This window comes from Electrona antarctica (genome assembly GCF_951216825.1).
Source record: "Electrona antarctica genome assembly, chromosome: 8".
NCBI lineage: Eukaryota > Metazoa > Chordata > Actinopteri > Myctophiformes > Myctophidae > Electrona > Electrona antarctica.
Genome location: NC_136789.1, coordinates 3,384,821 through 3,397,500, shown reverse-complemented (window position 1 = coordinate 3,397,500; position 12,680 = coordinate 3,384,821). Strand labels below are relative to the sequence as shown.

Below are 12,680 nucleotides of genomic sequence, written 5' to 3'. Positions count from 1 at the left end.
AGTGCTAGCAACCCCACCATGGTAGCAAATGTCGACCTACACATTTTTTAAGGGTAAAGTTAAAATGTAATATTGATAGATATGTTGATAGATAGATTTATTGTATTGTGTGTTATGTTTTTTTTATTATGTCCATACTTTTCTGAATTCAAATTCAAGATTTACAAGCTCATGGCGCGATCGAGCTTGTGGATCAGATGATGCTGTAAACAAATGCATCAACAAAAGCAGAATTCAAATGACCACAAAGGTAGGGTAGTGAGAGAGAGAGAGAGATGAGAGAGAGAGAGAGAGAGAGTGGCTTAAAGAAATAAAAAATAAAGCATAGCAATGATGAGTTCCAGGGAGACCCGAGACTGCCCCGGAATCGATAACGCAAATTGCGGTTGGAATTTGATACATCCACCCACACTCCTGCACTAGGTTGGATTACAGAGAGAAACATGACACCACAAAACACAGTACAGCATGCAGTGTAGCTACTGCTCTGTAGGCAAGCTGACAAAAGCCAAAGTATCATGTACTCACAACACAACGCCGCAAGCTTGAGTCTGATTCACAAACCATGTCACATGATAGCCTGAGCTCTCTCCCATGGGGCAATGCTTTGCACCTGGGCACCAGTATTGCTGGGTCAGCGTATTATAAGCGACTTTGGGCTTGCTTTTTCTGTATTTTTCTTGTTTTTACAAGTTGCTTATGGTTAGTTGCAATTTCTTTTGGGCTTGTTTCTAATGTATACTTGCTAAAGTCTGCTTGCTTCCTAATGTTGTTAAAACCTGTTCTCAAAAATGTTCATGTCAAGGACCCACACAAATAATTATGCATTTGTCCACGGAACCCCATCTGAAAATATTTAGTGCCTGGAATTGTTGAATTATTTCAAAACTATACAAGACTTTTTTCAAGATTTGGTTTGAAAATAGCTGTTCTACAAATCATACAATGCATCGTGAGTTTTAAACTTGACTTGGCTGCACTATAATAACTTTGGGGCAGGCCCGTCTAGAGTTTGAATGGACAGGAATCAGTCAAAAGGGAGACATCGAAGAGGAAGGATGGATGGGGAAGGATCGACATATGGAATGTCAGAACAGGTTCTGACTTATATCCATATATGAAGATCTAAGGGTTTGAGGTCAAATGTAGAGTTGCTGGCCGGCTCCATATATGCAGATCTAGGTGATGATCCAGTCTTCTCCATGTATGGCTATCCAGGGATTGATGAGGTCAGTGTCGTGCCATATATGCCATGAGGCGTGATGTCACGAGGCATGACCATATATGGAGGCATGATGTCACGAGACGTGACCATATATGGAGGCGTGATGTCACGAGGCGTGACCATACATGGAGGTGTGACCGACCGAACGACTGGCGGGAAATGCAGGTTTTCATAGTAAACTGTGACCTACGGTTGCAACAAGCAGTAGTATAGCAGTACTACTAGTAGTTATAGTGGAAGTACAAGCAGTAATATAGCAGTACTACTAGTAGTTATAGTGGAAGTACAAGCAGTAGTATAGCAGTACTACTAGTAGTTATAGTGGAAGTACAAGCAGTAGTATAGCAGTACTACTAGTAGTTATAGTGGAAGTACAAGCAGTAGTATAGCAGTACTACTAGTAGTTATAGTGGAAGTACAAGCAGTAGTATAGCAGTACTACTAGTAGTTATAGTGGAAGTACAAGCAGTAGTAGTTGTTGTAGCACTAGTAGAAGTGGAGTTCTCACATAGCTGAAGTGATACATCTTTAAAGGGAAGGATAGAGAGAACAAGACAGAGAGAGTGACAGAGAGTGACAGAGGAAAAGAGAGAGAGATAGACATGGAGTGAAAGAGAGAGATAGAGGGACAGACAGACAGTGACACAGAGAGAGACTGAGTGACGAGAGAGAGAGAGAGAGAGAGAGAGAGAGAGAGAGAGAGAGAGAGAGAGAGAGAGAGAGAGAGAGAGAGAGAGAGAGAGAGAGTACGGAACAGGCTACTGAGTATGCCTCAAGTCCAACAATTCCAAGCGTTTGTCAGAGTGGGGGGGTCTGTCCCCAGTTCAAATATTATTTTGGGGGTCACGGGCTGAAAGGTTTGAGTACCACTGACATAGAGAGATAGAGTGACAGAGGGTGACACAGAGAGACAGAGAGTGACATATAGTGACATGAGAATTGGTTCTCAAAGTGGGGTACGCCCGGTACGGGGACCTTGGGAGTGTACCAGGGGGTCCCTATATATATATATATATTTGTGATTTCAGGTTCGCAGCCAAATACATTTTGGGGGTCCTTGCCATGAAAACGTTTGAGAAGCACTGACAGAGACAGAGAGTGACAGAGGAAAAGAGAGAGAGATAGACATGGAGTGAAAGAGAGAGATAGAGGGACAGACAGACAGTGACACAGAGAGAGACTGAGTGACGAGAGAGAGAGAGAGAGAGAGAGAGAGAGAGAGAGAGAGAGAGAGAGTACGGAACAGGCTACTGAGTATGCCTCAAGTCCAACAATTCCAAGCGTTTGTCAGAGTGGGGGGGTCGGTCCCCAGTTCAAATATTATTTTGGGGGTCACGGGCTGAAAGGTTTGAGTACCACTGACATAGAGAGATAGAGTGACAGAGGGTGACACAGAGAGACATATAGTGACATGAGAATTGGTTCTCAAAGTGGGGTACGGGGACCTTGGGAGTGTACCAGGGGGTCCCTATATATATATATATATATATATATATTTGCGATTTCAGGTTCGCAGCCAAATACATTTTGGGGGTCCTTGCCATGAAAACGTTTGAGAAGCACTGACAGAGACAGAGAGTGACAGAGAGAGGGTGACAGATAATGATGGAGATAGAGAAGACCAAAGGACAGGATACTGATGCTCAGTAAATGTTCAAGTTTTCCAGTTTGTGACCTGAATTCCATTGTTCTATTTTGAGGAGGACAGTGGTGACATAACCCTTCCCAGTGCGCTCTGTTATGCATGCTGGCAGACTTTCCCACTGCTCTACTACAGAGCCATCTCTGGGTCCTGTTATATAATTATACAAAAAAAATTACACTGATTGGAAAAAGTCAGTTGTCACTAGCTCCCAAATACTGTTAACAAACATGTAAACTAGAAATTGTAAATGTGCAAATGAATCAATAAGCACCTGCATGATCTATCTATTTATTCTTCTCATACAGTACGTGAAGAGGGCATTTCCCCCCAAAATGACACAAAAATCACACTTGTGAGAAGTAAGGGGGGTACCCACTAAATGGTAAATGGTGCATTTATATAGCGCCTTTATCCAAGGCGCTTTACATACAGTAGATCACTATGTCATAGTTTACTGTGGCACCCACTTCATCATAGTAAAAAGTCCATAGACTTGGCTGCCACATGACGTCACGGGGGCACACACAAAGCCAGGCATTGGAAATTCTAGTAGTGGCCCAAAACAAAGAAATGAAAACTTGTGTGAATTGAGGGGCGCCTTTGGGGGGGGCACTACATTATAGTAAAAAATAAATCACACCCATGTGAAGTGAGGCGCTCTTATCATCGTACATCATCCATTTTTGTGTAGGACAAAAATAGGACAAAAATAGGACACAAATAGCCGATTTGCTCGTCTACATATGACGTAAATTGTCTATTCATTGTCAATGGGAATTTAATGTTTGTGTAAGACAAAAATATAGGAGGGGCTAGCGCCCCTCAATAATCTAGACTCGGGTGCCACATGACGTCATGGGTGGGAACACACAAAGGCAAACATATAGTCTATAGCCACAAGACATCATGGGGGGCATGAACAAGAGCAAACACAAAAAGTCCATAGACTTAGCTGTCACGGCTGGGCAGTGGGCACACAAAGCCAGGCATTGGAGGGGGCCGCTCAAAAACACGGCCCTCTCACATATTAGGCCAGTATCAGTCACCAGAGAGAGAAATAGTAGGGCAGGAGGTTAGAACGTACAGTTTCACTGCTGCCTTTGGCCTCGTTACAGATACAGAGGTTAATGAATGCAACCCCCTCCCACCCCTCCTCCCTCTACTGTAGTAGGCTTACAGGGAGCTGAAGTCTACATATTGTCCAGAAATCCACATCAGCCGCAAGCTCAATGAATGAAAGGACTCAGATGATGACATCACTGATCATTCGCGCACGCACGCACGCAGACACAGACACACACACACACACACACACACACACACACACACACACACACACACACACACACACACACACACACACACACACACACACACACACACACACACACACACACACACACACACACACACACACACAGTTCATGACACCTTATCCCTGCATGCTCTCAGGTAATTACCTCCAGCTTATAACCTGATACACTGTAGCTTGCTCCACATGTCATTAACAGTATGGAATGCATATAATCCACTCCTTTCCTCCCTCCTCCTTCTGTACTTCTCTTCCTGCCTTCATTAATGTATAGAGTCTTAACCACTTAAACCCCAGTCCCCAGAATCTGTATTGTGGGGAAAGCTCTCGCGGAAAATAGCATGCAGGTCGATGTGCTATTTTCAGTGAAAACAGAAATACACTAGCATAGAGCCCTGAGGAACTCCGGTCAAATAGGGATTAAGTGGTTAAACTCTGTACCGTTGCTATCAGGAAACTTTGTATGTCCCAAAACGGTTTACGTTTCAGGAAATGTTGAGCAAATCTTGAGCATAACAGAGAAAAATACAAAACAGAACCATACAAGGAGATAAATAGTAAATAGTAGAAAATATTATATAAATATAATATAATAATAGATAAAAGAATATAATATCACACCCGTGTGAAGTGAGGGGCGCTCTTATCATCATACATCATCTCATTCTGGCCGATGCCAATCACACAAACAAAGACAAAAGTGAGGACGCAAATTGTGTTTACACAAACCCTCAAAGCTGGACATAGGAGGGGCTAGCGCCCCTCAAAATCACTGAAGTGAGGGGCGCAGCGAGGGCAGTATTTAAATCAGCCAGATGATGTCTTGCATTGTCATTTACTGCCCTAAGCAAACATTAAAGTCCATAGACTTGGCTGGCAACAGGTTATTTTTAATTAGGCTCTAAACAAACATTAAAAGTCTATTTCAGAAAGTCATGGATTGGAGGCCCTCCTTTTTGAATACATCCAATTCAAAAAAATAAAACTGAAAAACAGAATAAGAACACTAAAAGAAATAAATTACTTCTAAAGGGTTGACTAAGGATGGCTTAAAAAAAACAAATCAATATATATTTATAGATTAATTTAGGCATTTTGTGAGAAAATTAAATACTAGTAAGTAAACTCTCCCTCTCTCTCTTACCCAATTGAATATGGATTAGCCCCATTTTAATGGGGTATTGAATTTGCCTTGAGCTTATCTGGTGTGACCTTTCACAATAAATGTGTCTTTAAGTTTGTATGCATGGACCTGCACACAGAGCACAACGCCAAACCCTCAAAAAACTCCTCTAACACTGTTCTTTCTATTGATGCACATCCACTCCACTCATTCTCATCTTTGAATATGTTTGCTTATAATGACATGGACAAAATATAGGATGCCAAGGAAAATGTGGTTAAGCACATACACAAATGCAGAGGTGTGTGAGTGCAGCCGTGCAGTGCACACACAAATCAAATCACATGCATACTGTAGCTAGATGCGTGGACACGTGAAGACACTCTTAATCCAGAGTGATTTACAGTAAGCAAGATCAAATGCATGGAGACAGTGTAGTGCCTCACTAATAAACCAACTGAGAACCTACCATCACTCTACACAGTACACACACACACACACACACACACACACACACACCATGTGGCAGAGTGTGTTGGTTACCATGCCGACGGGCCAGATCGATGCTGGGTCTAAAAATAGCACTGCTCATAATAGTCTTAGATACCAATCACACCAGGGGGGGTGGCCGCTAAACTGGGGTAGAACAGCACTCATTCTGTGTAATCTCTACTCTAGAGCTAATGCTAATTAGCTAGTTATCATTGTGCAAAAAAAGAAAAAGACGTTGATGAGGTCTAATCCCCTCTAATCAAGGTTATTCCTGTTTTGCATTTCAGTATTTAGTTTGAGTTTAGTGGCATTCTTATTTGTCGAAAAGGCTTAGTTTTAGTTTGGTATATAATATATTAGTTTCTATATGGGGTTAAGGCTTGGGGTGAGATTCAAAAACATCAGAAAAACGTATTGTGTAATAAAAACTCAAGAAAGCGTACTGTGCTGTAAGTGCAGAGCCCATCCCATCTCCTGTTTCAGGGCATGAGGCAGCTTGATGTACAAGTACTGTACAATCCCCTGGACATGTGCAAATAGTAATACTGTACACCCGCTGGACAAGACGCTAGTATGTTGCAGGGGGGACTTATCCACAATCCAACCCTTGCTGAGTGCAAGCAAGGGAGGCATTGGAGTCACATTTTTATAGTCTTATAGTCCCCCCACTCTGGGATTGACCCTGATTGAACCCAGACCTCAAAATCTCATGGCAGACACTAACCACTGAGCTGGTATACATTACTTTTAAAAACTTGATTCACAGTTCAAGCTGATACAGCAACACACACACACACGCACGCACGCACGCACGCACGCACGCACGCACGCACGCACGCACGCACGCACGCACGCACGCACGCACGCACGCACGCACGCACGCACGCACGCACGCACGCACGCACGCACGCACGCACGCACGCACGCACGCACGCACGCACGCACGCACGCACGCACGCACGCACGCACGCACGCACGCACGCACGCACGCACGCACGCACGCACGCACGCACGCACGCACGCACGCACGCACGCACGCACGCACGCACGCACGCACGCACGCACGCACGCACGCACGCACGCACGCACGCACGCACGCACGCACGCACGCACGCACGCACGCACGCACGCACGCACGCACGCACGCACGCACACACACACACACACACACACACACACACACACACACACACACACACACACACACACACACACACACACACACACACACACACACACACACACACACACACAATATTAGATGAAAACTAAGGACGTTTGTTTTGTAAATACCCAATACAGTTTATTTTACCTTCAATTATTTTATAAAGTTTTAATTAACTATATATAATCAACAACAATAGGTTTCTCAAGGAAAACATGACAGGGAGTCAGATACCGGCTCAGCTTCTGCAGCCTGTAGCTATGGATGGCAAGTTGTGAATGAAGCATCAATGACACCAATGTGCCAACATGAGCTCAGCAACGGGAGGTGAGCTGTGTGAGTCATGTGGGTCGCTGTGATTGATCTACTTTTGTGGGACACTGACAATAGGGACAGACCTGAAAATACAAGTGGGCTTAAGGCCCTACATGCTCCAATTTTAGCCATCCACCCACCCACCCTTTCTTCCTACCACTCCGCCTAAAGTTCCTTATTGATGAGACACAGGGGTGAAAGTGGTCCCCTAAAAGATTCGGTGTGGGGGGGGGGGGGGCATGGGGGGCCTAGAACCACTTGGAACACCTTGAAGGTAGCATCCACAGATTTAACGGGACCCCGGACAAAACCACTCCCTCGGTCCAACTTCTGTTTCCTGTTGCTACTTTCATATCACGTTGATCATGATTCATGATACTCGTGATGATGGTCAGTGAGAAAAGGATATATTAATTTCTGAAGAGAAAAACATTAGTCATCATTTAGATGTTCTAGGACACAAGATGGTGACATAAAACCCAATCTGTTTGACTAGATAATTCTGACATAAAACCTAAACTGTTATCATTCTGATGATGAAGAGATGAGTATCTGTCTGTTGTTGATTACTGAACAATAGTCATCCAAACAGACAGACAGACAGATGAAATACAGAAAGGCAATCAGATAGACAGGCAAGCAGAGACAGATTTGGAAGCTAACAGCGTGTGACGTGTTGATGGAGTAAATTGAAAATAAAGATTAAGCCTGTCACTAACAGCCTACAATCCTGAGACCACGCGCACGCACGCACACACACACACACACACACACACACACACACACACACACACACACACACACACACACACACACACACACACACACACACACACACACACGCCCTACCAAGCCAGCCGTACAGCGGATTGACTCCCGACTCGAGCCCAATGGCCTTTGCCGTGTCCCGTGTGTCACTCCCCATCTCTCTCCCCCTTTCCTGTCTGTCTACTGTTCACTATCAATAAAAGCATAAAAAGTCCCAAAACAAATCTTTAAAAGCTTGTGGATCTGGTACTTTTTCTTTCTTTTGTTTTTTCTCATGAAATCATGAAACGTAACAGATTTGGACATATGAGGTTTCCACCCAACAGAGAAGATAATAGTCTTGTATACACGGACATCAGGGCAATATGTGAAAAATAGAGTACGCTCATGTAATATTTATCTGTAATAGTCTTTATAGAGGTTATTTTCTTTCCACTTCCATCATGAGGCTTGTACTATCAGCAGCAAAGCCACCGTGGGAGAAGAAATACTTTTTAACTCCTTCTTTCATACAAAGACCATGACAACCAAATCTCATTAACCAGCAGCAGATCTATTCCAGTTCATTCTAGTTCCTATAATAATAGAACATGTCACCAATGCAGTTGCAGTATGTGGCAAAAGCTAAAGCAGTTTCTTCAGCTTTAAATAAACAAAACCCCACACAGTTTGAAGATCACTGCCAATTAACAGTTGATGTAAAAGCCATTCAGAAATCAGCGTGCCATGCTGCACACTATTACAAAGTTCAACAGAGCTCTACTTGAAACACTGAAAAATGACTCTGCTTACTAGTTCATGTAGTTTTCGTGTTTGTTTTTTGTTTTTTAGATGTTAGGATAGAAGAACAGAAGACACTTTGCAAGGCATCATGTTAACAAGAAAACAAAAGTTAGATTTGCTCACCAGCTTTCCCTCCATGGTGTAGATCTTCCTGACCACGCCGCAGTCCAGCTTGATGGCGTCCGTGATGTCGCTCAGCACCTGCTCGTAGGAGTGCGCCGTCTTCTTGTTGAGCAGGATCCTCACGGCCTTCCTGGGCTTGACGCCGCTCCGCACAATGGTGATCAGCTTGGGCCGGATGAAGTCCTTGATCTCCTGGCCCCCGGTCCCCATGGTGCTGCTGCTGGCCAGGGAGGGGGGCGCGCGGGCGCTCGCCGATGGCGCCTTGACGGTGACCGACCAGTTGGGATTGACGTTCTTGGTGTAATCCAGCTTCTTGTAGGCCTCGACCGAGCTGCACACGTAGCTCTCACCTGAGAGAAAGCAGTCAGTGGAGGAGGGGAGGGTGGCATGGAGTAAAGCAAAAATAAAATCTCATGAGTGAAAGTTTAATGATCATGTTTAGGTATTATTATCATTCTAAACCTACAGTATGCTGCTGCTGTTCTACATATAACCAACCGCAACCAGTTGAAGAAATAACAGAGTAGAGGCATTCATCTTTTTGCTTTTGTTATATTTCTGAGACCATTCATGTTTATGGAAGATGATTCTCAACATTTAATCTATGGCTAGTTTGATCACTTCAAATATTCATTCATCTTAAAATAACTATTAACCGCAATAATGCGCAACATGGTTCTATAGAAGACATGCCTTGGGCACCAAGATTTGGTATCGAAATTCTGACCGCCTGAATCGATTCATGAACGAGTGACCTGTGTTAAACTCCACCTGCACGCTCTTTTGCTCGTGCTACATCCACGAGAAAAAACGCCCGCAGTTCTAGCTTTGGCCAGAAGGGTTGGGCGGCTCAAACGTTTCCAAGCCACTCTGGGGGCTTGGGGTATTCACCATACTCACACGGCGGCCATTTTGCTATTAAATTAATGAAATGCCACCCCAACGGGTTGGCATTTCATTAACTTAATGCTAACTTAATAACAAAAGAAGGCAGTAGCCTGTGAACAGAATTTAACAGAATCATGTAAAAAAACAAAAGTGGGTTTGAGGAGCAGACAGTAACAAGAAATTATGAAATATGAGGAAATTAGAGAAAGGAGAGGAAATACATTTAAACTTTAAATAAAGATGCAGTGCCATGATTTTGGTACACATTTTCATTTAGATTTAGTAGATAATCAATGGGGTATGAGATGTCTTGTCTGTGTACAGTACTTTCACATTTCCCATTGTAAGCTGCAAGCTTCTCTGGTAAACAGGCAAACAGAAACAGACTGGACTCCCTACGTTTCAAGACCATGTACAGGACACATGCACTTCTTTTCTGCAGCTAAACCCTTCATTGTAGCTCTGTGCAAATCCTGTCTTATGGTGTTAAGATCTTTCAATTGCCTTATTGTTGAAAAGTGCGATAGCCTACAAAAATGCACTTGCACAGTCTTAAAAGCAGCTATACAGTAACGAAGTAACAACCCAATGTCTCATCAGAGACTGTCCGTTTTATCTGATCTCATATCTTATTCGACAAGCTTTGTAACAGCTTGAAAGGGGCTTGTATCAAATATCTTGAGAGCATTGTTTACATACAGGTTCATAGATGATTACATTTACAATAGGCTGATTGTATCATCTCAGAGGCACATCAGTGTCCCTGCAGTGACTACTTAAAAGGAGTCAGTCTGAGGTTGCTACATAAAACTGCTTTTATGTTTCAGGTCAAACTTCATTTATTTTATACTCAAGTATAGGCCTTCTTACCATCAAGCTTGCCTAGTGCTCTGACAAGTAATAATAATTGTGGTCCCCACTCTGGGAGTGGGGTGTTTTTTTTAATCATTGTATATTATATACGTGAAATGTGTCCTCCTCTATTAGGAGCAGTGAGCAGCCATTCGACGCCGCTTTGGGAGCAATTGGTAGCCCATCATGGAAGATCTACGGTATATGGTATACTATACAGGTATACCATACTGTAGGTAGGTCTGCCTATAACATGCAGTTTGATAGGCCTATAATTTCTCGTGGAAATTTCTCCCAGGGGTGTATACATAATATAAATAAATATAAATACATGTGCAATTCAGAAAGTGCCATGTTCCATTTTATCTGACCTCTTATCTGAGACACTTCATATAGTAAATAAACTGGAAAATGTTCAGCCAATCAGGAGAGATTATTAGCATACATTTGATAGTGTTCCAGTCAGCCCCCCCACACCACATATGGGTCATAGCAACAAGTTCGTAGCAGTTGCTGATGTTTAACATTCAGCTAGCCAGTAGCCACCCACGTTTATCTTTCAAGAGCAGCTTCTCTTGTTAAATGCATCTTTTATGACTCCCTAGAATTTTCCTTTCATTCTGCCCTGTTTCTTTCTTCATCTGAATCACACTGGTGATAACTGAGGACAGACCTTTCTTCGTTGTGTAAGTGTTCATGCTTACTTAGCTGGATTGGCCAAGTAGGGTGATAGCAAGACAAGCACTGAGAGTCAAGGTGCATGCAGTCAGTATCACAAAGACAATGGTTGACCATAAAACCCCAAGTTTGGAATGTATATTTTCAATGGAGCAACTATGTTGTCAATATTTGGTGTCATATCATGGCTGTTGGCACACACACACACACACACACACACACACACACACAACACGCACACGCCCATCTACATAAACTCATAACTAGGCACTCATAACTTTGACTATGATGATGTGCCGGTATTGAATTGAAATATTGAATATAGTAGGAGGACCACAATGGAAGTAAGCCCTCTGGCTTTTTTAGCATTGTGTATTATATAAGTATTAAGTAGCCTACTACCTCTACCTGTGTAGCCTACTTTTTGCAAACTATTAAAGTAATTAAATCAATCTAAATCTTTTACCTTCCAGCAGCTCGTCGACGCCGGTGACCTTCTTGACTCCGTCCAGCGTGTAGATGGTCCTCACGCCCTGCGCCAGGTGCACGTTGTCGGACAGGCAGCGGGTGAGCTCCGCCAGCAGCGCGTCGAACGTGCGGAAGCGGTCCGCAGAGACGGCGTACGCGATGCCGGGGAAGTAGCGGTCGCCGTTGCGGTAGAAGCGCACCTTCTTGGCTCGCTTCTCGGCGCTCAGCGCCTTCAGGGTGCGCGTGCGGTACAGGCTGCAGTGTGCGCTGTGCGTGGGACTCTGCACGCCATTCATCCTGGCGCCGGTGCTCCGGCCGCCGTGCTGTCGCTGAGTCGTGTCGCGCTCGTCGAAATGCTCCGGCACGTCTTCCATCCCCCTGTATGTATGTGCAGGCTAGCTGTCACTGTCAAGTCTATGGTTACCGTCTGTCTGATGAGGAGATAAAACACACGGAGAATAGGCTAATAAATAAATAAATAGGCTATTAAATAAATAAATAATACAAAATAAAAAAAAGTTTAAAAAAGTTTCACTGGTCCAATAAATAAACAACACCGGGGAGTTTTAAAGGACGGAGGGTTCCTTCTTGGTTGTGTGTCTGTCCGCGTCTGTAAATAACCCTCTAATGACAGATTAAGAGCTCCTTAAGCCCTCTGACGGCTGCGTGCGTGTGGACTCATTCAGGCGGTACCAGACCAGAGACTAGTGCGTCGGATATCATGTTGTCACGAGCAGCCTCTTAATGCATGAAAAGTTTATACCCGGCCGTCCGACCGTGCTTTTTCAGTTCTTGTGGAATTGGGAAATTAAGCGACTAGCCTACATGTAGTAGGCTACATGG

General features: G+C 43.8%; 1 protein-coding gene across 1 annotated transcript in view; it reads right to left on the bottom strand.

Moving 5' to 3' along the window:
- dclk1a (doublecortin-like kinase 1a) overlaps positions 1-12,133 on the bottom strand; it is a gene marked incomplete at both ends in the record, with an annotated part of 112,228 nt that extends 100,095 nt beyond the window's left edge. Inside the window, 2 exons of the mRNA XM_079508097.1 lie at positions 8,952-9,301; positions 11,836-12,133. Of these exons, the coding sequence (XP_079364223.1) occupies positions 8,952-9,301; positions 11,836-12,133 (648 nt within the window). The remainder of the gene's footprint in view (positions 1-8,951; positions 9,302-11,835) is intronic.
- Positions 12,134-12,680: the final 547 nt, after the last annotated feature.